At 42.5% G+C, this 24,571-nt stretch overlaps 1 protein-coding gene across 1 annotated transcript in view; it reads right to left on the reverse strand.

Moving 5' to 3' along the window:
• The window catches only part of KNDC1 (kinase non-catalytic C-lobe domain containing 1), a 176,570-nt gene that overhangs the window by 67,900 nt on the left and 84,099 nt on the right, over positions 1 to 24,571 (reverse strand). The window contains exons 10-15 of the mRNA XM_040361822.1: positions 16,709 to 16,867; positions 13,615 to 13,692; positions 11,404 to 11,464; positions 7,819 to 7,957; positions 5,291 to 5,976; positions 3,313 to 3,457 (exon numbers count right to left, since the gene is read on the reverse strand). Coding sequence (XP_040217756.1) covers positions 3,313 to 3,457; positions 5,291 to 5,976; positions 7,819 to 7,957; positions 11,404 to 11,464; positions 13,615 to 13,692; positions 16,709 to 16,867 — 1,268 coding nt within the window. The remainder of the gene's footprint in view (positions 1 to 3,312; positions 3,458 to 5,290; positions 5,977 to 7,818; positions 7,958 to 11,403; positions 11,465 to 13,614; positions 13,693 to 16,708; positions 16,868 to 24,571) is intronic.

The following is a 24,571-nucleotide window of genomic DNA, read 5'->3' on the forward strand; positions in this document are numbered from 1 at the left end:
GTACCAACCGCCAAACAAGATAGGTCTACTTATTATATGTAGAAAATGATAAACTATGTAATCTCCTTAAACTCTAAGCACCCATTCACATTGGGGCATTCTCACAATGGATAAAATACTCAAGCCAGTCCTGCCTATGTCTCCACCGTTTATATATAGAAAAACATCATCTTTTGGAGATCAGGTGGTTAGAAAGGTTTTGGACCAACCTAAGAAACTGCAAATGTTCTGGGAGCAGACAGGGTTTCATGCCTGCAGGCGATGTAAGGCATGCCAGCAAGTGTCTACAAACTTACAGGGGTAATCAGGCGATTTTTTTATTTTTTTGGTGAAGTGTATCTGCATTTTTCCCATGACTAATAGTACAGGAGCAGAATAGCATGGTTTGGGTCACACAGACCAGTGTTCATTTTGTCGACTAAAACATTTTAGTAGACTAAATTTAATACTATTTTAGTAGACTAAAATACGACTAAAACTAAAATGGCATTTTAGTCAAAAGACAGACTGAAAGTAAATTCTAATGTGACGTAAAGATTAACTCTGGTCTGTAGTGCATGTTCATACCTCAATAACATATTAGATTTTTCAATCCAGCAGTATATAATGAGTTTGGAAATTGTAGAGAAATGCTTAAATACTGCATTACAATTTAACTACACCCATTAGATGTTAGATGACTGAAATGAGTTTTAGTCGACTAAAATGTCCTGGAGATTTAGTTGACTAAATACGACTAAAACTAAAAAACAATTGAAGAAGACTAAAATGGGACTAAAACTAAAATGCCATTTTAGTCCTAACACTAAAATTAAATTGAAATTTGCTGCCAAAATTAACACCGACACAGTCTTCTAAATGGGCGCACCTGAAAAACGCGCATAAACAGCATTTTTCAGGTGCTAATGTTTAAATGCCAGCCATAGATGGATTGAATATCAGCTGGTTCATCAGGGAATGACGAGATTCAATCCATGTATGGGCAGGCAGGTTGTACCAGAGACAATCCATTGATCAACTTGGGTACAACCAGCCTGTCATGCGATTACTGCAAATAGCCAATAGCAGTAATCAGTGTGTTCTGCTGGGCAGGAAGGCTCCCCATTGGCAGAACACAATAGCACTGCAAGCAATTTTCTTCCACTCTGTGGTGGAAGGAAATAAAATCACATAATTTATGGGCTGCTTAAAGCGGGGTTCCGGGCATAATTTTTTTTTGCAAGCTAAAATTATTCACATTAAATAGTCCCTAAAACATTAAGAGCTCCCCAATCGTTCCAGAAATCATTGCAAACACTTGCCTTATATCCTGCAGCTCATGTTGTGGCCGTATCCGATTTTCTTCCTGGTTTTCAGGGAGAGGTGCATGCTGGGAGATTTTTAGGCACAGTAATGCCCAGAGACTCCTGGGAAATGAGTGTCATCATTTCCCAGGAGGCAATGGGGTCTTACTACAGGAAGTTGAACCACCTAGGACCAGGAACTAGGCAGATGATGAAATGTGCCTAGTAACACCCAGATAGAAGTAAGTTAAAATGTATTTATTAAAGGCAAGCTGTTAATAGAAAGTTAATTTTTAGGGTGGAACTCCACTTTAAGTCTATTGGGCTGAAAAAATGGAGGAGCTCATACTTTTTTGAGCTTCACATGACAGTCAACACAATGCTGAGGTGTGACCAGGCCCACTGAGAATAATAGGAATCCTTATCTGAGCATTGTCATGCTTAGGGATTTATACCGTATATATCGGCGTATACCGCGCACTTTTTTGCCCTTAAAATCAGGGCAAAATCGCGGGTGCGCGATATACGCCGATACTCGCTTCCCGCACTGTGTTTGAACGCCGCCGACATATACCGAGCGCAGTACACTCGGGTACACTCGGCCAGGCTCGGCTCCCCTCGCGGTTATGCGAGAAGAGCCGAGAGGAGTCGAGCGTGCCCGAGTGTACTGCGCTCGGTATATGTCGGCGGCGTTCAAACACAGCGCGGGAAGCGGGGGATCGGCTCAGAGACAGCGCGGGAGAAGCAGGGAGGACACCACGAAGGCCGCAGACGGACGCCGGACCGGACAAGGCTGCTGATGGACGCCGGGCAAGACACCAAAACTGTAAGTAATAAAACTTTTTTTTGCAGGAATTTCACGTCTAGATTAGGGGTGCACGCTATAGGCAGATAAATACGGTACATAAAAATCACTCAGGTGTGAATGGGGGCCGTTTATGTTTATTTTTTAACATGGCTGCATTGCAGTTCCTATCCAAATCATAACAGCATTGGATAAATCTGGCCATACATGGATCGAAATTCAGTCAGGACCAGCCAAATTTTGATCCATGTACGGGCAAGGCTGGTGGTACAGAAAGTGATTTACCATTCGACTTCTGTACAACTGCCCTGTCGGATTTTTGCTGCTTGATCAGCGCCGCTGGCTATGGCTTATTGGTGTATTCTGAAAAAACGGTCTTGATTCCTCCATCCACACAATCCATATAGATGGGGGAGTCCTCCCTTCCTCCCTGATGAGCTATAACAGTGATGGCGAACCTTGGCACCCCAGAAGTTTTGGAACTACATTTCCCATGATGCTAATGCACTGTGCAGTGTAGTTGAGCATCATGGGAAATGTAGTTCCAAAACATCTGGGGTGCCAAGGTTCGCCATCACTGTAATAGCTCATCAGGGAGGAAGGGAGGACTCCCCCATCCATATGGATTGTATGTATGGGGGAATCAAGCCAGTTTATTTTCATTCAACCTGCTGGGGGTTGAACAAAATGACTAATCTATGGGCTGCTCAAAGAGCAATGGCAATGTGTGGCCACTTATTGCAATCAGCAGTCAATGCACCAGATATAAGAGGGGCAAAGAGTAGTGGAACACTATACAACTCTTGAAGCTTTCTAAAAATGATTTGCAGACGTACACATCTAAAGGACATTCAGACAAGTTTTTTTTTCAGTTCCTCAAATAGCAACCGTCAGAATTCTCCCGAGAGCTTTATGAGTGGAGAGGCACGATTTCCTTTTCAGAGGCCCGTTTTCTGCTCCCTCCCATTCCTCTTTGCATAATGAAGGAAGCATTCTATGCACATGTTATTTGTAAAACAGGTTTACACTTTTTTATTTCTCAGGTCTTTGGGATCTACATTGGCTGCCTTTGTAAAGATTTGTTTACTGCCAAAACCAGTTGCAACTCATTTAAATTATCGATTTGTCTACGGTCTATTCTAATTGGATTGTAATCTGAAAGTTCCCAAAATAACGAGTTTTGAATGGGTCTGCTATTCGATATGGAAGCATAGAAAGGTGTACCTGCTAGGAGGGGGGGATTTCCCATTGATAATCCTGTACAAGTTTTCCAGAAGACGGTCTTCCCAATAGAGATCACAGAACTTCTCACATACTGCACTGCAGAACGTAGCATGCTGAAGACCTTTCAAGGCGAGAATATATTCCCCTAAATGGGAGAAAACAAAACATGGACTTGTCAGTGGATAATCTAGAATTTTTTTTGTTGTAAAAATCATATTTTTTAAATAGGTGAAAAATCTTCTAACCATGTCAGAAATATCTATTTTCCAATAAATGTGTTGGTAGAGTGCTGAACCCAGATGTACAAGAGCAAGCGTTTCATCTCCAAGTTTTGGAAGGCTGCCCTCCATCAACTGGGGTGTTCCTGGGGGTCCCCGGAGCAGTCCTAAGAGAATCAACCAGGGTTTCTCAACCACTGTTCCATGGAACCTTCAGGTTTCTCCAGAGATTGCTAGGAGTTCCTTAACCACTTCCTTACTGGGCACTTAAACCCCCCTCCTGCCCAGACCAAATTTTCAGCTGTCAGCGCTGACGCACTTTGAATGACAATTGCGCGGTCATACAACCCAAATAAAATTTTTATCATTGTTTCCCCACAAATAGAGCTTTCTTTTGGTGTTATTTGATCACCTCTGCGTTTTTATTTACTTTTTTTGTTAAAAAAAAAAGATAAAAAATACAGATTAAAAATAAATTAATAATAATAATAAAAAAAAAAAATATATATATATATATATATATATATATATATATATATATATATATATACACACACACTGCACTGATAGGCACAGATGGGCTGCACCCATAAGGCGGCACTGGTGGGCACTGAGAGGTGACACAGAGGTGGTACTGAAGGTCATTGATAGGTGGCACTGAGAAGTGGCACTAAAAGGCGGCATTGATAGGTGGCACTTATAGCTGGCAGTGATGGGTAGCAGTAATGGGCACTAATGGGTGGCAGTAATGGGCACTGATGGGTGGCAGTAATGGGCACCACTGGTGGGCATTGATAGGTGGCACTCGTGGGCATTTGCAGGTGGCACTGGCAGGGGGTACTGGTGGCACAGAGGAGGCAGATGTGCCTCTTTCCTCGTCAGGACCAATGTCCCTTTCACATAAGCCGAAGATCGGCTTTTTTCTCTCCTCACTTCGTGAGCGTGAGAAAAAAAAACAAAAAAACACGATTACCGGCTTTTGTTTACATCACGTGATCAGCTGTCATTGGCTGACAGCTGATCACGTGGCAAGGGGCCAGGACCGGCCCCTTACTCGGATTTGTGATCAGTGAATAACTATAGCGCGGGCGCCAAGTGGTTAAACAATTTCTGCCTCTCAGATAAGTTTCCACTGACAACATTGATCTGACCACAAGTGTAAGGAGCATTCTTCCCACCGAAAATGATATACTAATGTATCATGAGTTGTAGATATAGTCATTTTTAGCAGGGGTTCCCCGAGACTGGAAAATTATTTCAAGGGTTCCTCTTTGTTGAAAAGGTTGAGAAAGGCTGGTATAGATGATAAAAAATGCCACAAATCAGGGACGAATCCAGTACAAGTTTATTGAGCACAACCAAAGGTTAGAAGATCTATTGGGATCAATTAACAGGTCCCTCAGCTCTATTAACCTCCACAGCACCAGAGAAGGTAACAAATGCGTTGTATGTGGGGTAGGGGGAGGGCAGAGAACTTCAGATTTCAACTAAAACAGCCAGCATGACAAGGGACATTTATCTATAACTGTAGGTACTGTCCCTTGTGCTGATTCCCATCAAAAACTGTTTTGACTAAACATAGGCTTTAAACTTTTGTTTATAGTTGTACTTTAATGCCAACTAACCCCAGAAGTTATCACATTGACTCCAACATATACTTATTATGTTATTTTCCCACAACCCATAGAGGGATATATGGTGAAGTGGATTAACACCAAAAACATTTTAGGAATGTATAGAGAATTATTTACATGACATACCCATTGCAGTGTCTTCAATGCCATTTTCTAAGTAGCCATCAAATGCAAATTCATCATGTAAGAGTTGGATCACCTTCTGCAGTGGAGTAGATGTGGCTTTTCTGGTCTCCCCATTTACAACAGGCAATGATTTAGTTGGCTGGCTCTCCTGTATTTTTTCTTGGTCATTTCCATTAAGTATTCTTTGGGAGGTTGGTAGTATATCCACAGCATTGTCATATTTCTCATATTCCTCGCTATCGTTCTTGTTCTTGCTATCTTCCGATGCCGGGGAATTATGTGTCTTAATGCTCTGGGATACAGGCTCGGTCTCCAGAGACACACTCGGTATATGATCTGGAATACTAAGATGTACTCGTACTAAGGTGAGATTGCCCGTCTTGGGGTCTTGTTTTAGGAGATAGTTGTTGACAATCGGACTGTTGGTCAGAGTTGAAGAGTTGGAGGAGATGGAAGAAGCTGCAGAGGGAACATTTTCTTTGCGATCTGAGGGGTACTCGGTCAGGCTGGAATGCCGATTATGGGAAGTCCTTGAAGCTCTGCTGGAAGATTTGCTAATTTGACCTTCTTTATCCTCATCTCTATGGCTCTCCATGTCAGACACGCAAATATCCTCTTCCGTAATAACCAGATCTTTATCAATAACGCTTTCTTTGGGGGATGATTTCTGACTTACAACTTCATTGCTGGAATACACATTGGAGAAGTTAGAACTAAACACATAAATCAGGGGTGTCCAAATAAATTTCATAGCGGGAAGCATCAGCATTATGGTTGCCCTCAAAGATCCAGTTGTATCGGTTATGCCGCGTACACACGATCGGAATTTCCGATGGAAAAAGTTAGACAGACTTTTTCCATCGGAAATTCCAACCGTGTGTATGCCCCATCGGAGAAATGCAATTGGAAATTCTGATGAATTCCATCGGAGTTTAAATATAGAGCATGGTTTATTTTACTCCGATGGAATTTGTCAGAATTCTGATAAGCTTTTGGTCGGGAAAAGGCCTGATCGTGTGTACACGGCATTAGACTAGATGTCCAGAGCACCCCACACCCCCCCTTACATCAGATGTCAAGAGCCCCCCCATCACAGTGCACCCCCCTTACGTTGTGCTGCTGCCGGGAAGAAGCTGGGGGGAGCTGGGAAGCAGAAAGTGCATGGTCTGGGAGGAGGACCAAAGAAGGGCTGGAGTCAGCTGAATGCTGAGACCAGGGGAGGTGGAGACAAAGGGGAGCTGCAGCTGCACAGGAGTTCCATCCTCTCTGCTGCCAAATGCTGAAACAAGGTGGAGCTGGAGAAAGGGGAGTTCCAGGGCTGCAGGAGAGGTGTGAGGGCCACATAAAATGGCCTGAAAGGCCGTATTTGGCCCACAGGCATTGTGTTTGACACATGTGACATAAAAGAAATGAATAAAAATAAAAAAGTAACAGAGGCAAACTTTGTTACAGCTGTGTCTCAATCGGAGTTGAGCAGTGTGATCTTTTGATCAACTTATGTCGAAGGAATATGTAGGAATCTTCCCAATTAGCGGCTGCAGCTGCTGACCAGTGTCTTCTGGCAGCTTTGGAGTGCACTTGTAAGAACACAATGGAGTTTATTTACTAAAGGCAAATCCGCTTTGCACTGCAAGTGCACTTGGAAGTGCAGTCGCTGTAGATCCGAGAGGCACAGGCAAGGAATATAAAAAACAAAATTTTTGCTTGCATATGATTGGATGATAAAATTAGCAGAGCTTCCCCTCAGATCTAAAGCGACTGCATTTCCATGTGCACATGCAATGCACTTGTAGTGCAAAGTGGATTTTCCTTTAGTAAATCAACCCCAAAGTCTCTGCAGGAGGGATACCTTCATCTACCTCGTTTTTTGTGGATGGAGGAACCGGTTAGTTTTTTTTTTCTTTCGTCCAGGCTGCTGGCTGAACAAAGAAAAATGAACAGGCTATGGCAAGCTTAAATGGGTTGTAAAGGTACAATTTTTTTTTCCTAAATAGCTTCCTTTACCTTAGTGCAGTCCTCCACCACTGCTGTTAAATGTCCTTTTTTCTTCTGAGAAATCCTCACTTCCTGTTCTTCTGTCTGTAACTCCACACAGTAATGTGAGGCTTTCTCCCTGGTGTGGAGTGTCATGCTTGCCCCCTCCCTTGGGCTACAGGAGAGTCAGGACGCCAACTAATACACAGCTCCTTTCTCCATCTGCAACGTAGAGAGCGTGCCGGGTCTCCCGTAGTCAAAGGGAGGGGGCGAGCACGACACTCCACACCAGGGAGAAAGCCTTGCATTACTGTGTGGAGTTACAGACAGAAGAACAGGAAGTGAGGATTTCTCAGAAGAAATTAGGACATTTAAAAGCAAAATGGATAAGGTAAGTGAAGGAGGACTGCACTAAGGGAAAGGAAGCTATTCAGGAAAAATAAATAAATTGTACCTTTACAACCCCTTTAAGAGTTTCTCTGTAAACTACGATGTTGACACAGCACTGAAGTTGGCTGTATGCACTAGGCAAAGGCAAGAAAGTAAATGAATACCTGTTGACATCTGTGTTCTGCATGATGACAATAGGTTTAAAGTATGTGGCCGGAGATGTAAAGGCAGCTGGCAGATCAGTCAGTGGAACCGGACCTTTCACTGCCATCAGTTTACTATTTGTTGCAACTGGCACAAAACCTATGACAAAGGATTTAGAAAACAATTTAGACATTGAACTTTTCAGAAAAGCAATGAGCACCATTGTAATAAAAATAACACTCGTTGGCAGAAAAGATAGAGACCCACATTAAGACATATCATGCTGTAGGACCTACTCATGGCACAAAGGACCACACACGCTGTTGCAGACTGTGTGATCGAAGCCAAAAGTTGCTAGGAGCTTAATTGTAAGTTTCCGAGGCTTACATTTAACCCTTTCAATGGCAGAGCCATTTTTGCATTTTTTTTGCATATGATAAAAAGTCAGTTTTAGGCCTGAAAATTAGTTAAAATTCCAAAGACAATTTAAATATTTTCTGAAAGCCTGGAGAATAAAACGTCCATAGTATGCAATTTTGTCTACCACGTGATATTAGCGCTACCGTTCATCAAATATGCATTATAGCTACAAGCCTGTCAACTGCAAGGAGAAGCAGGGGTCTCTCTGCAGAGGCCCCACACACCCCTTGGTCAGTCAGTACTAGAGCTTAGATTGTAAGCTCTAGGGAGCAGGGCCCTCTGATTCCTACTGTATTAAAAAGTGTATTGTATTTGTACTGTCTACCCTCAAGTTGTAAAGTGCTGCGTAAACTGTTGGCACTATATAAATCCTGTATTATAATAATAATAAATAATAAACAATAGAGCTTTGTTAATTACAGAACTATACATCCGATTCAGCAAGGCAGCGCCCGCTGAACTGCATTGGTTTGACCACTGCTACCACAAGGAGAGCCTAGGTCCTTCTCCATAGCATGCTAGCAGGAAACAGGCTTTCCTACTGGCTGATTGCTACACAATCATGTATACCCGACCACTTTTAATGGTCTAAAAAAACAACGTTTTTTTCAACCCGATTATTGTTAAACTGGCCTTGTCTACACACGATCGTGGCAAAAAAATGCTCTAGCAAAGCGCGGTGACGTACAACACGTACGACGGCACTATAAAGGGGAAGTTCCATTCGGATGGCGCCACCCTTGGGGCTGCTTTTGCCGATTCTGTGTTAGTAAAAGTTTGGTGAGATACGATTCGCGTGATGAATGTGCTATCTCCATTACGAACGCTAGTTTTACCAGAACGAGCGCTCCCGCCTCATAACTTGCTTCTGGGTATGCGCTTTTTTTCACGTCGTTAAAGCCCACACACGACCATTTTTTACAGCGTTCATAGACGGACACATTTCTCTGAGTTCATAGACGGACACAGCCTTCATTGACCTTAGGGTTATCCTTTCCCTGGTAGGAAGAAGCATAACCCTAAGGTCAATGAAGGCTGTGTCCGTCTATGAACGAAAGAGAAAAGACAACGTTAAAATTGTTGTGAAAATTTAGAGCATGTTCTAAATTTTTAATGCCCATTTTTTACGTTGTGAAAAATGCTCTGGAACCTACACATGATCGTCTTTAATGACATTTAAAAAAAAAAAAAACGGTTGTGTGTACGCGGCATAAGACACTCATGCGGGCTGTGTTGTACATACGTAGGACAGCCCCACAGAAACGTGGGGAAAGAAGCTTCTGTTTTTTTTTTTTTTTTTAAATGGAGCCACATAGAACTGCATGATACTGTGGCACCATGTGGTTTTGTGTGCATGAAAATGTGGGCATTTTGCCATTGTGTAGCGATACCATTAAAAATGAATGGCACCCCTACACATCTGCTACAGTGCAGCACGATTTCCTCATATTTCAGGAATGCACAAAATTGTGCGATTGTGCATGTGTGTGTTTAGGGGATTTTAACTGAACGTTCAATTAGGCTTTAACCTCTTGACGACCGCGAGGATATACGTCGGAAGAATGGAAACGGCTGGGCAAAGGGCCGGGCAAAGTGACGCTCCGAGACCGTTGTCCGCCGGTGTCCCACGATCGGGTCACAGAGTGCAAAACAGGGAGAGGCAAGTGTAAACAAGGCATCTCTCCGTTCTGCCTAGTGACACAACACTGATCGTCTGCTCCCTCTCTTTGGGAGCAGCGATCAGTGCCGTGTCACAGTAAGCCACGCCCCCAACAGTTAGAATCACTCCCTAGGACACACTTAACCCCTTCCTAGTCCCCTAGTGGTTAACCCCTTCACTGCCAGTCACATTCATACAGTAATCAGTGCATTTTTATAGAACTGATCGCTGCATAAATGTGAATGGTCCCAAAATAGCATCAAAAGTGTCAGCTATGCCCCCTATAATGTTGCAGTCACGATAAAAAAAAAAAAAAGAAAAATCGCTGATCGTCGCCATTACCAATTTAAAAAAAAACTTTAAAGCGGGGTTCACCCTAAAAGAATTATATACAATTACATCCAGCATACTTTGGATATGTAAAGTATGCTGGACTTTTTTTTTTTTCGGGGCACATACCGTTTAAAAGTTATTTTTCATCCGACTTCCGGGTTCTCTTTGCTGCGGGGGAATAGGCGTTCCTAGGCAGCGGTGTAGATGATTGATGTGCTGTTATGGCACGTCACGCTTTCCGAAAATATCCGAGCTGGACTCGGCTCTGTACGGCGCCTGCGCAGTCAGCTCTACACGGCAGGCGCCGTACAGAGCCGAGTCCAGCTCGGATATTTTCGGAAAGCGTGACGCGCCATAACAGCACATCAATCATCTACTCCGCTGCCTAGGAACGCCTATTCCCCGTAGCAGAGAGAACCCGAACTGAGTGAAACAGAACTTTTAAACGGTATGTGCCCCGAAAAAAAAAAAAGTCCAGCATACTTTACATATCCAAAGTATGCTGGATGTAATGGTGAATAGATGTTTTTTAGGGTGAACCTTCGCTTTAATAAAAATGCCATAAAACTATCCCCTATTTTGTAGACGCTATAATTTTAGTGCAAACCAATCAACATACGCTTATTGCAGTTTTTTTAACCAAAAATATGTAGAAGAATATATATCGGCCTAAACTGAGGAAAAAAAAAAAAAAAGTACTGTATTTATTGGCGTATAACACTCACTTTTTTACCCTGAAAATAGAGTGTAAACTGTGGCTGCGTGTTATACGCAGGAGGTGTGGAAAGTTTTTTTCCTGAAACTTCCCTCTTAAAGTTAGGGTGCGTGTTATACAACTGTGCGTGTTATACGCCGATAAATACGGTATATATTTTTTGGGGATATTTATATTAGCAAAAAAAATTGTTTTTTTTTTCCAAATTGTTGCTCTATTTTTGTTTATAGCGCAAAAAATAAAAACCGCAGAGGTGATCAAATACCACCAAAAGAAAGCTCTATTCTGGAGCACGACTACGCAATTGTCAGTTAAAGCGACGCAGTGCCGAATCGCAAAAAGCCAAATCCTCTGGGGCTGAAGTGGTTAAACAACAAATGGAAATACAACTTGACATTAGGTTTACTGGTGACTTTTGTCTTGAGTTATGCTCTCTTTAGGATATGAGGAACAAATGGCTTCCACTTTATACAATACCTGATGAAGGTTCTGACACGTGAGAGGCAGATATCTCAGAAGCTGGACGAGCTTGCATGATCTAAATGCAAAAACAGATTTATAACCTTCTGAATTTTAGGTCAGCATCTTTGATCCTTTTTGTATTGAAGAGAAAGTTTTATTAATGAGCAAAGACTGATGAACACTGCAGCTTATTCTGTCCTTAGAAAAACAATTGAAGGATCTTTCACTGCTGCCCGAGAGGTCTACCCATCTACGGGCAGCCTCAAAGTCATCATGCTTGGTAAAATGTGATTTACTATGTACATGGTAAGTTGCTTTTTTCTCCTTTAACCCAGTGGCACTACAGATCGCTGTACTAACCAAGGCCAGCCATACACGGTGCAAATTTCGCACAATTCCCCCATCAACACAGACAGACAGTGTGGACAGGGGAATCCATCATGCCAATCAACTGTCTTCTCCTGGTGGAGTGTGGGGGAAGCCGCCCCCGCCAGGAGATGATAGTGATAATCGCTTGCAGCTATAGCAGCCGCTTGTGATAAATCAACTTAGTACATTAGGCTTGCCCATTAATGGTTCGAATCCCAGATGGTTTCAGCTGAGCCGGCCGAGATTCAAAGCGCTTATGGCTGGCCTAAGTGGTGTTAGTGCAGTAATCTCTGCCACTATGGCTTTGTGTACGGACTGGTAGACTCTTCCGCCAGAACACACTTTAAGCCTCCTGCACACTGGGCTTAAAAGACAGCTTTTTTTGCAGCCTGTAAAAGCACCTCCTTGTAATTCTTTGGGGTAAATAGACTGTGCACTTTGCAAGTACAATTGCACCAATTTTCCCCCAGAGCTTACTGAATGTGGTAAAACTCTACTGATTTCCATCATCCAATCATGTGCAAGAAAAAAGTTTTTTTTTTTTTTTTCATTTCCCTTGCACCTGATCGGGTATTCCTTAGAAAGTGAAGCTTCAACACATTGACATTTACTAAGGAAAGTTAATGCAACTGCACTTGCAAAGTGCACAGTCTTTTTGCTTTTAGTAAGTCAACACCTATGTGTCCATGCACACAGACGTTTACAGGCTGAAAAAACAAAAGGCAAGTTTAAGCTGAAGAACAGAAAAAAAAAAGCTGGACACGACTAAACTTGTGAAAACATCGCTAGACGTGTCGAGTGTTTGGGCATTAATGCATTCCAATGGAATCCAATAATGCTCAAATGCTTGATGTGACTAAACACACCCAAATGCATGTGGAATAGCGTGGCTTTTACTACATTTTTTCAACAGCTTTTCTCCTGCCAGGAAAAAGGCATTCAGAGAGGAGCTAAAGAGACACCCTGTGTGCACAAGGCCTTAAATGTTGTAAAATCTGGCTGTAACAATTGTGACCAGCTTAAAGGATAATGGGGGTTATTTACCAAAGGCAAATCCACTTTACACTGCAAGTGTACTTGAAATTGCACTGAAAGGGCAGTCGCTGTAAATCTGAGAGGTAGTCGGAACCCTCTCCCCCTCCGATGTCACATTTGACACCTTTCAGGGGGGAGGGGGGTGCAGATACCTGTCCAAGAGTTAGGTATTTGCACCCACTTCCCACCACACAGTCTGCGGGTAGACTACGAGCAGGACGTCAGATCCCTCCCCCCCCCCGTTGTGTTCTGGGAAACACACAGGTCCCAGAACACAGCGGGGACCAGTGAGCACGGTGCAGCGCGACTCGCGCATGCGCCGTAGGGAACTGGGCAGTAAAGCCGCAATGCTTCACTTCCCGATTTCCTCACGAGGATAGTGGTGGGGGCAGCAGAATGACGTCCTCTGCTGCCGACGGCGCAGGACTGCTATCCTGCCGACGGCGCTGGACTCCAGGACAGGCAAGTGTCCTAATATTAAAAGTCAGCCGCTGCAGTATTTGTAGCGGCTGGCTTTTAAATATTTTTTTTTTTCGGCGGAGACCCGCTTTAAAGGGTGTAACATGCAACATATTTAGCATGAACCCCCCCACCCCTCCGGTGACAGTGGGCAGGGGATCCTTCCTGCTCTCAAGAAACTGCCTGCCAATATCGGAAGAAAGGGGTAGACAGCTATCCTGACCATCTGCAGGAGCCTGGCATTGCACCCACTACTGATCTATGAGCTGATCTTTGAGCAATAATGCATGTTTTACTTTTCATTAATTCAACCTTTATGAGCACATAGGGGAAACCTTAGCTTGTTTGAACGAAACCACTTACCTGTTCTGTAAAGCCGATTAAGTGTGACCATATTGCCTTACTATCCAGATTCTTTTGGAGTAGATATTTTCTGCAAATCTGAAAACCAACATGAATCTTTGAATATTGAAATATTAAATGTAACTGCATTAAAAAAAGTACAACAATATATATATACATATCAACCGCAATCACAGGACCATAATTTGTTTATCGTTATGAGGAGAAAATGCAAAGTGAAGTACATTATTAGACACATAAAAATATTCTTATATTTATTAGGCTGCTTTCTAAGCTTACACTTTAAATGTACAATGAATACATCACATGGCAAAAAGCCTTGGATGGCCCTAAGTGCGGTCATGGATGGGGTGCATGTTAAGCCCAGACTGTGGTGGGGTTTCAGATAAAAGGCTCCAGAAGGAGGCAGACACCTAAAGTGGAATTTATTTTTATTTTTTAAAGAAAATACAAACCATATATCATATACAGTTGCTACACAAGCCATGTTGTAATTTATTATTATTTAAAATTACCTTTCTTTTCAATCTGCAGCACTATGAGTTTTGTAAAATTCAACTCACAATGGCAATCTGGAGACATTTTGTACACAGTTGTGTACGGAACGCCTCCAAAAATGTAATTTCTTGTGTGACTGGATCACCGATATTGCCAGAAGTCTACACCAAGATAAAAGTAGGATTTTAGTCACCTCCTGGATTCAAAATTTAGGTTTTGGCAAGATACCCCCCAAGGTTTAACCACTTCTAAAGCTTTCCTCATTACAACTCAAAGTGCATCAGCTGATAAATAAGGAACTAGACATTCCCATTTAGAATGAGTATGCCATCAGTCTGGTGGAAATACTCTTTAAGCACTTCAGGTACCTGTGCAAAAACCCGAATGCCAGAGAAATCGCCCACTCTTTTCCCGGTCAGACTACAGAGCTCTAAAGAGCTTTTAATAAAGATGAGGCTCTTAGTATGTTATAGGAAGGGCTGCTGGATCCAGCATAGGAAGATTACACAGAATTCAGAGAGTCGTGGTTAATGACTCGTACTCTGAATGGCCTAAGGTTATCAGTGGTGTACCCCAAGGTTCAGTGCTGGGACCCTTACTTTATAATATCTGTATAAATGATATTGGGTCTGGGATCAAAAGTATAATTTCTGTCTTTGCAGATGACAGCAAGCTATGCAGTGGAATAACGTCCTTACAGGATGTCTTCAACTTACAAGTCAACTTCAATGCTCTGTCTAATTGGGCAACTAAGTGGCAAGTGAGGTTTAATGTTGATAAATGTAAAGTTATGCACTTGGGGGCCAAGAATAAGCATGCATCATACATACTAGGGGGAGTACAACTGGGGGGATCAATGGTGGTAAAGGATATGGGGGTTTTGGTAGATCTTTATAAGCTCAATGATAGCAGAGAGAGAGAGAGAGAGAGAAAATGTTGCCCCTGTTCAAATTATTAGTAAGACCTCATCTGGAATATGCAGTTCAGTTTTGGGCACCAATTCTCAAAAAAGGATATCGGGGAACTGGAGAAAGTGCATAGAAGGGCAACCAAACTGATAAGAGGCATGGAGGAGCTCAGCTATGAGGAAAGATTATAGGAAATTAATTTATTCCCTCTTGAGAAGAGGAGATTAAGGGGAGATATAATCAACATGTACAAATACATAAGTGGTCAATATCGTGAACTTGTTGTTGAGTTATTCACTTTAAGGTCATCACAGAGGACAAGGGGGCACTCTTTATGTCTAGAGGAAAAAAGATGTTATCTCCAAATAAGGAAAGATTTCTTCACAGTAAGAGCTGTGAAAATGTGGAATAGACTCCCTCCAGAGGTGGTTCTGGCCAGCTCAGTCGATTGCTTTAAAAAAGGCCTGGATACTTTCCTAAATGTACATAATATAACGGAGTACTAACATTTATAGGTAAAGTCGATCCAGGGAAAAATCTGATTGCCTCTCAGGGGATCAGGAAATAATTTTCTCCCCTGCTGTAGCAAAATTGTATTTTGCCTTTGTCTGGATCAACTGTGGGTATAGAATTGGGTATTTATCTTTGGTTAAACTTGACGGACTTTTGTCTTTTTTCAACCTGACTAACTATGTAACTAAAATTTTAGAAGCTGGAATTCTGTACTGCCTTTGAGGGAAGACTGGTAATATTTTTGAATAATAAACTTGGGGAAGGAACCAGCTGATATTTTTGGAGAGGCTCTACTAGGGATTCTTTTTTTAACGTGTGTTTGGTCTGTAAAGCTAAAAATCCTAGCCTACTTCTCTTGCTATATGCGATACAAATCTCTTACTATCAATATAATTATAATTGCAATGTCTGGCTCCAACAGAAAATATTTTAATTGTATTTTTTTCAATGTTTTTCTTTTTTTTATGCAGTTGACCTACCATAGATTAGACATATAATCATGCATTTTATTTTTTTTGTAATTGGCTATGCGGGCAGCCATGCGTTTACATAACGTCCACATTTGTCTTCTGTTACTTTGTATCAGACGTTATAGAAATCACTCCCATTGATTAATGATCATTCTGTGAATGCATTGAGCACGCACAGACCAGTAACTAATGGAATCTAATAATATGCAATAGATTTCTAGTCTGGAGCTTAAAAAAGAAGGAACACTTCTAAATCCCCAGAATAGAGGACACTGTAGTCTCAATAAAAGTGCTTCATGAAAAATCTTCAGGAATGGATAAGCGGGAGGTAAGTGTAATGCAATTATACGACTTATGTGCCTTCTATGTCAAGATAAAGCTCCTAGAAGTCTGAGCAATAACATCGCTTCGTACTTCCAGCTTGTGTGCCTTCTATTTTCGCTCCCTGCTAGATCAAAGAAATCTGTTGGTGAAGTAGAAACCCCATATAGAGATATAGTAAGGGAGGAAAATTGACTTAAAACAGACCAACATAGAACTTCCTCAAACTCCAAGCACAAGGGGAATAAACAGTGATTTTCCACATCTTCATCTGGCAGCAAGCAGTTTCCTTTACTTGACACGAGTTGCCCTGTGGATGCCGTGTCTACTCCTTCAAGGCTTTGTAACGTGTAATTGAATGCACGCATATCTTTGTGCAATTACCTGCAAGGCTTCGTCTAAACCTGGTCTCTCTTCAGAGTCTTTCTTTGCCATCTGCAGTAGAAACCGTTTGAGTTTTTTCGGCAGCGCTAGCTTGTGATTAGCAGGGAAATTGAACTTCGCCGTTGACCATAAAATAGCTGCAATCCCATAAACGCAAGCCTGTAAAAGTAAAACGTGCACATATTAAATCTGCAGAGGGCTGAAACAGAGAAGAGATAAAAATGAAAAAGTAAACATTTTGGAGGATGGAAAAATAATGAAAGTGAGAAGCCAAGAAGAATAAAACGATACCAAACAAGATGCAGAATTAACCAAGGCTTAACCAAAAAGCTCAGCAAGCAATTTATTAGCAAACTAATGTAGCGCTACCCCCGAAGGAGCCGCTGATTTGTTATTGGGATCGGCATATTGAGTTACCTTAATGTGGTGTATGGGTGCAGTTGGATAACAAAGCAGTGAGCGAAGGTCCAGACAGTGAATAAAGAGTTTTCCAATGCTTTATTCCAGGCCAAACACGGCCAACATCAACATTGAGTGGGAAGAGCAGGTTGATGAAGATAAGGGAGAACCTTGCCGTGTCAGGCCCGGATAATAATTGAGCAGTACTTGCTCAATAGAGTATCAAACTGTTATTCGTCACCTCTCTAGTTGGAATGGGTAAAGTGCCCCCGGACAGACCCCTCTCACAAGCCTGGCAGCTGAAGTGTCACTTAGGATTTTCTGGGAGGAACAGATCTCTCTCACAGGCCTGGCTCTAGGGCCTCTGCCACAGGCCGATTACTTTAGGTGAGCTAGATGGATAAATGGAGCGAATCCTCCCAGTAGGTTTTAGTATAGGTCACCGGATGACCGCAAAACGTACCAGCATTCCGGTCACTAGATCCCCGATTGGTTCGTTCAAGCCCTGTTGGACAACCTGCCACTGGGTTCTCCTCAAGCCGACCCCCCAATCGAACGGCACCCAGCCTGGGATCCTTTCAATAGAACCGGGAATCCAGTAAGTCACTGGAGTCTCTTTTTACCTCAGGATGAGGGTTTAGGTAAACTGCAATTCTGGCCTGGTGGGCCTCGCTGGCAGGGTCCATGGATGCGCGCACACCCTAAAGGTGGATGCCGCACCTGGAACCGGGACCCCGCGAAACTTGGTTAGCACATGACACCTGTGCCAGATATACCCCTCCCCAGCATGCCTTGCGAGGGAGAAACGTCTCTGATTGGCTGCTGGGGAAAGTTGCTCTGCCAGAACCCCTCTGGTGCCAACTGCTGGCCAGGGATGGTATTGCATCCCTGGAGCACAGACTGACCCAGTGGACGTTTCTGGAATGACAGAAGTCCCAATTTTATCACATTTTGAATGGGAGCAAAGTAACTCTCCCATTCCCCACTAACTTTAGCGTAGTGCCCATACTGAAAGTAAGGGGGCGCTACACTAAGAAGATGACTCCATTTAATATTTCATTGCAATATTCTACTGTGGACGATACCTACCTTTTAGTTGTCATTAGGGATTATAGAAAGCCTCCAATTTGCATCTGGCTGCATACTGTATTTGCTGGCGTATAAGACTACCTTTTACACTTAAAAAAACTGGCCAAAAAGCAGGGGTCGTCTTACACGCCGGGTCAGCAGCTTGGATGCCTGCTGGATGTGCAGTAATACTCTATGTAGCTACCGCTTAGCCAATCCCGGTGAGAGACATATTCAAATGAATACAGAGCCTGCTCGGATTGGAGAAACAACCTCTGCCAATCCAAACAGGCTACATACAGTAGCCTGCTCAGATTGGCTTTGAGAGTCAGAGAGGCGTGGGCTGATGATGTTACAGCCTCTGCCAATCCAAGCAGGCTTTGTATTTATTAATAGAATACTTTGCTCGCCGTGATTAGCTCCAGCTCCAGCAAGAATGAAGAAGAATATACAGCTTCAGAAGGAAGAAATATGAAGCATCGAAAGCCTCGGAAGGGGGGCCGTCTTATACGGTGAGTACAGGCAAAAAATCTTAAAAAACTGTAAAATTAGGGGGTCGTCTTATACACCGGCAAATATGGTAATTTAAAGAAAAGGTGCACTGAGAGAATATGTAAAGGCTGGCATTGCGGATCTCACTTCTATACCCAACCCGGAACAATGGTACAGCTCATGGTTTCTGGCTTTATGCTGACTTTATCTTCATGCTTGTTTAAGGTCTTTGTCTAAAAGTATTGAAGCCAGAGGCAGCCAGGCAACTATTATTCTAAAGCCGCATACACACGACCATTTTTCATGTCATAGGAAAAAACAGTTTTCTCAACGTGATTTTTATCAAGCCTGTCTTGCATACACAAGATTGTGAAAAAAAAATGCTCGAGCAAAGCGTGGTGACGTACAACACGTACCACGGCACTATAAAGCGGAAGTTCCATTCGAATGGCACCACCCTTTGGGCTGATTATGCATATTTCATAACTTCTCATAACTTGCTTCTGAGCATGCGCATTTTTTTCCCCCGTCGTTAAAGCCTACACATGACCGGTTTTCACGACGAGAAAAACTACGAAGTGAAAAATGACGAGAAAAAAAATAGAGCATGTTCTAAATTTTTAATGCCCATTTTTCACGTCGAGAAAAATGCTCTGGAGCCCACACATGGCCGTTTTTAACGACCAATTAAAACATTTTAATTTTTCTCGTCATGAAAGACGGTTGTGTGTACGCGGCATTAGAATGGGGTCTACAGTTCAGCCTTTTTATTTTTTAAAGTACGGGATCCCTTTAAATTTTACAATTTAATATAAACGCGGAGCAACAAGGAGTGCAAATGAGACTAAAACCCATGTAAGGTTTGAGGAGCTGTTTAAATGTTACACTACCTATAGAAACCAATCAGAATTGATATTGTACTGGCTGGACTCCAATAAAGTAAATTTGCATTGGTTTCTATAGTTTGTTGCACTTGTGCTTTATTCAAAATAACCATGCAAAAAGAAATCAAAACTCCAAAACAACCCAGGCTATTAATTTCACCTCAAACATGGTGGCTGCATTTGTTTTCTCAGGCTGCATGTTTTCAGTCACAGAGGAGGTCTAGGGCTAGAATTATTGCTCTCGCTCTACCAATCGCGGTGATACCTCACATGTGTGGTTTAAAAAATGTTTACATATAGGGTTGTGAAAAATGAGGGGATTATAACGGTGCCTTAAACTCTAACACCGTTTACATATGCGGGCGCTACTCACGTATGCGTTCGCTTCTGCGCTCAAGCTCGGCGGGACGGGGCGCGTTTTCTGGCTTTTAACTTTTTTAGCTGGCTCCTAGATTCCAAGCAAATTTGTCTAACCCTGCCCTATGTTTATACTCGAGTCAATAAGTTTTCCCAGTTTTTTGTGGTAAAATTAGGTGCCTCGGCTTAGGCCTCGTACACACGATAGGTTAACCAGCGGACAACGGTCTGAAGGACTGTTTTCATCGGTCAAAACCGATTGTGTGTGGGCCCCATAGGTTAAAAAAAAACACAACTTGCTTTAAAATTAACCTATGGATTGGTAACCGATAGGTCAAAACCGATCCTTAGTAGGCACAACCATCGGTTAAAAATCCACGCATGCTCAGAATCAAGTCGACGCATGCTTGGAAGCATTGAACTTCGTTTTTTTCAGCACGTCGTTGTGTTTTACGTCACCGTGTTCTGACACGATCGTTTTTTTAACCGATGGTGTGTAGGCGTGACGGACCATCAGTCAGCTTCATCGGTTAACCTAGGACAACTGTCCTTCAGACCGTTGTCCTCTGGTTAACCCAACGTGTGTACGAGGCTTTATAGGCTTGTATTCGGGTCGGCTTATACTCGAGTATATACGGAAAATGAATATATATTCATTCCGTCTCTATCATTTAAAACACAAACACCTATGATTATATATTATAGAGTAGACCCTTCATTTCTTTGTAAGTGGGCAAACTTACAAAATCTGCAGGGGATAAAATAACTAATTTTCCCATACTGTAAATGGTTGAAATAAGAAGTCCCTTGCAGGCAGACACCAGGAGGCACTTTTTTGTATTTTCCGACTACTGATTTAAAGTATGTGCCTACATTAACCTCTAAAATAAATAAATGACAGGCCTGTTCATCCATAGAAATCAGTGGAGACTGTCATATCTGTTTTACTGCCCCTTATCCGCTGTAAGAGGTCAGAGCTATAACCAGCCTCTGGAAACACAGCTCCCTGCCTCACGCTAATGAAGCCTTAATCTGTCAGCATGTGTGGAGCAAAAGTGCTGCTAATTTACATAGTATCAGAGCCAGGAAACCCAGCAATGTTCTGATACGCAATTATACCATATCTAGAGATTTTCTTTCAGGACAGTGTATCTATCTATATACACACACACACACACACACACACACACACACACACACACACACATAAATACAAAATGTCTTTAAAATGAGCCTGTGAAGAAACAAATAGTAAAAGCCATTTTTCCTGTAGGAGAAGATTGTAAATACTCACCTCTTCCCAACTGGTCATGCCACCATACGCTGCTACAATCCGGAGAATTGTCCTATGAAACCCTTTGAAAACTGATACTTCCAGGAGTGCCGATCTCCTGGGTCCCTTGCACATTTCTCATTGGTTCCTCCTGCTAACCTCAACGCCAATGCAGGACTCATTATTGACATAGACGTATCAAGAGGAACCAGTGAGCACTATTTTCAGGACGAACATTTTTTTTTTTTTTTTTTAGTTCTAAATATAATTTAAAAAAAATACACAGAGAAAAACAAATTGCATTTAAATTCAAATTCCAGGCAGATACAGTTGTGTTCAAAATTATTCAACCCCCACTGAAATTGATTGTTTTGCCCAGTTTGACATTGATTTTGATCATTCAGTCATCCTGCTTACAATTAAATCAAAGAGGCACGTGTAGGTCAGACAAATATAACATAACATTTATAATGAAATGACCACAAATGTCTTTTCTGTGCTCACATCATTATCAGTTTTATTCAACCCCCAAGTGACATTCAATCTTAGTACTTAGTACAACATCCTTTTACAGTTATAACAGCTTTTAAACTTGAAGCATAGCTTGACACAAGTGTCTTGCAACGATCTACGGGTATCTTCGCCCATTCGTCATGGGCAAAAGCCTCCAGTTCAGTCACATTCTTAGGCTTGCGCACTGCAACTGCTTTCTTTAAGTCCCACCAGAGGTTCTCAATCGGATTTAAGTCTGGTGACTGCGATGGCCACTCCAAAATGTTACAGCCTTTAATCTGCAACCATGCTCTAGTGGACTTGGAGGTATGCTTGGGATCATTGTCCTGTTGAAAGGTCCAACGTCTCCCAAGCCTCAGGTTTGTGACGGACTGCATCACATTGTCATCCAATATCTCCGGGTACTGAAGAGAAATCATGGTACCTTGCACACGCTGAAGCTTCCCTGTACCTGCAGAAGCAAAACAGCCCCAAAGCATGATTGACCCCCCGCCATGCTTCACAGTAGGCAAGGTGTTCTTTTCATCATAGGCCTTGTTCTTCCTCCTCCAAACATAGCGTTTATCCATAGGCCCAAAAACTTCTAATTTTGTTTCATCAGTCCACAGAACACAATCCCCAAACTTCTGTGGTTTGTCCACATGATTTTTGCATACTGCAGTCGACTCTTCTTATTCTTTGGAGACAGCAAGGGGGTGCGCCTGGGAGATCTGGCATGGAGGCCTTCATTACGCAGTGTGCGCCGTATTGTCTGAGCAGAAACTTCAGTACTCACATCTGACAAATCTTTTCTCAGTTCCTCAGCAGTCACAAGGGGACTTTTCTCCACTCTACGCTTCAGGTAGCGCACAGCAGTCGAAGTCAGCATCTTCTTTCTGCCACGACCAGGTAGCGTTTCAACAGTGCCCTTTGCCTTGAATTTGCGAATGATGCTTCCTATGGTGTCTCTTGGTATGTTTAACATCTTTGCAATCTTCTTATAGCCATTGCCCTTCCTGTGAAGAGTAATCACCTCTTCTCTTGTCTTCCCGGACCATTCTCTTGACTTCACCATGTTTGTAACCACACCAGTAAATGTCTAGAAGGAGCTGAGTATCACAGTCATTTTAAAGCTGCCTGATTGGTGCTTATTAGGCTTTATTGCAGCTCCCTGACATCCACAGGTGTTTTCAATACCTGATTGAATACACTTCAATGAACCTCTGTTCTTCAGAGTGGTCGTCTTTAAGGGGTTGAATAATTGTGTAAATGAAGAATTCACAAAATAAACATTTACTACTGTATTACAAAACCAATTGATGTCATTTTAGTTGCATATGGTTCTTTAAGAAGTCATTGTAGGATTTCATTCTAAATACAATTACAAATGTACACTAAATTCCCTAAAACCCTTTACAGCATTGGGGGGGTTGAATAATTTTGAACACAACTGTATATAAAAAAAAGGATGCAAATATGCATTTAACCACTTCCTTACTGGGCACATATACCCCTTCCTGACCAGGTGAAATTTCAGCTTCCGGCACTGCGTCGCTTTAACCGACAATTGCGCGGTCATGCGACGTGGCTCCCAAACAAAATTGACGTCCTTTTTTCCCCCACAAATAGAGCTTTATTTTGGTGGTATTTGATCACCTCTGCGGTTTTTATTTTTTGCGCTATAAACAAAAATAGAGCGACAATTTTGAAAAAAAAACAATATTTTTTACTTGTTACTATAATAAATTGCCCAATTTAAAAAAAAAAATATTTTTTTCTCAGTCTAGGCGATACGTATTATTCTACATATTTTTGTTAAAAAAAAAAAAAAAAATCGCAAGAAGCGTCTGGTTTGCGCAAAAGTTATTGCGCTTACAAAATAGGGGACAGAATTATTATTTTTTATTATTTTTTTTTACTACTAATGGCGGCGATCAGCATTTTTTTTCGTGACTGCGACATTATGGCGGAGACATCGGACACTTTTGACACATTTTTGGCGCCATTCACATTTATACAGCGATCAGTGCAATAAAGATGCACTAATTACTGTATAAATGTGACTGGCATTGAAGGGGTTAACACTAGGGGGTGAGGAAGGGGTTAATGTGTACCCTGAATTGTGTTACTAACTGTGGGGGAAGGGGGGTGACCGATGCTGTGTCCCTATGTACAAGAGACACAGATCCGTCTCCTCTCTCCCCTGACAGGACGTGGAGCTCTGTGTTTACACACAGAGCTCCACGTCTTGTCCCTGTAGCCGCCGATCGCGAGGCCCTGGCGGACATCGCGGCCGCCAGGCACTCGCATCGGCATCCCAGCGATGCGGCGAGCGCGCGCGCGCCTCCGCCGGACGCGCGCCCGCGCCGCTGGCTGCGCGCGCAGGCCGTAAAAACACGGCCACCCAGAGATGTAGAGCCACCCTGCGGCCGTATAAAGTCGTACGGCCGTCGTGAAGTGGTTAAAAAAGGTCATTTGATTTATTGTATCTGCAAATAGTAAAAATACCTGAATTTGATTTGATTTCAGCCTACTTTTATCTCTTCTACAGCAGCACAGCAGAGAAGGGCAGTCCTTCATGCAAAATTCACTTATGCTCATAGGAAACATGCTGATTGAAGAAATGAGAATCATGATGACCTAAAGGCCAATACACACTGCTAGTTTACTTCATTCTCCATAGCGGATTGAGAGGAAAACAAAAAACTGACAGATCGCGTACCAACATAAAACGATGTTGATGCAGTGATCTTCCTGCTGTGCTATGGAAATCACTGATCAGCGCTCATAGCCACTGGCTGCAAGCACTGATCAGATTCTGGTTTTCCTTCTTTTTAGACATCTTCTTTAGGACAGACTGCTTTACACACTGACTGAAAGTTCCTGCTTTACCAGACA

The sequence above is a fragment of the Rana temporaria genome, chromosome 8, assembly GCF_905171775.1.
Source record: "Rana temporaria chromosome 8, aRanTem1.1, whole genome shotgun sequence".
Taxonomy (NCBI): Eukaryota; Metazoa; Chordata; class Amphibia; order Anura; family Ranidae; genus Rana; species Rana temporaria.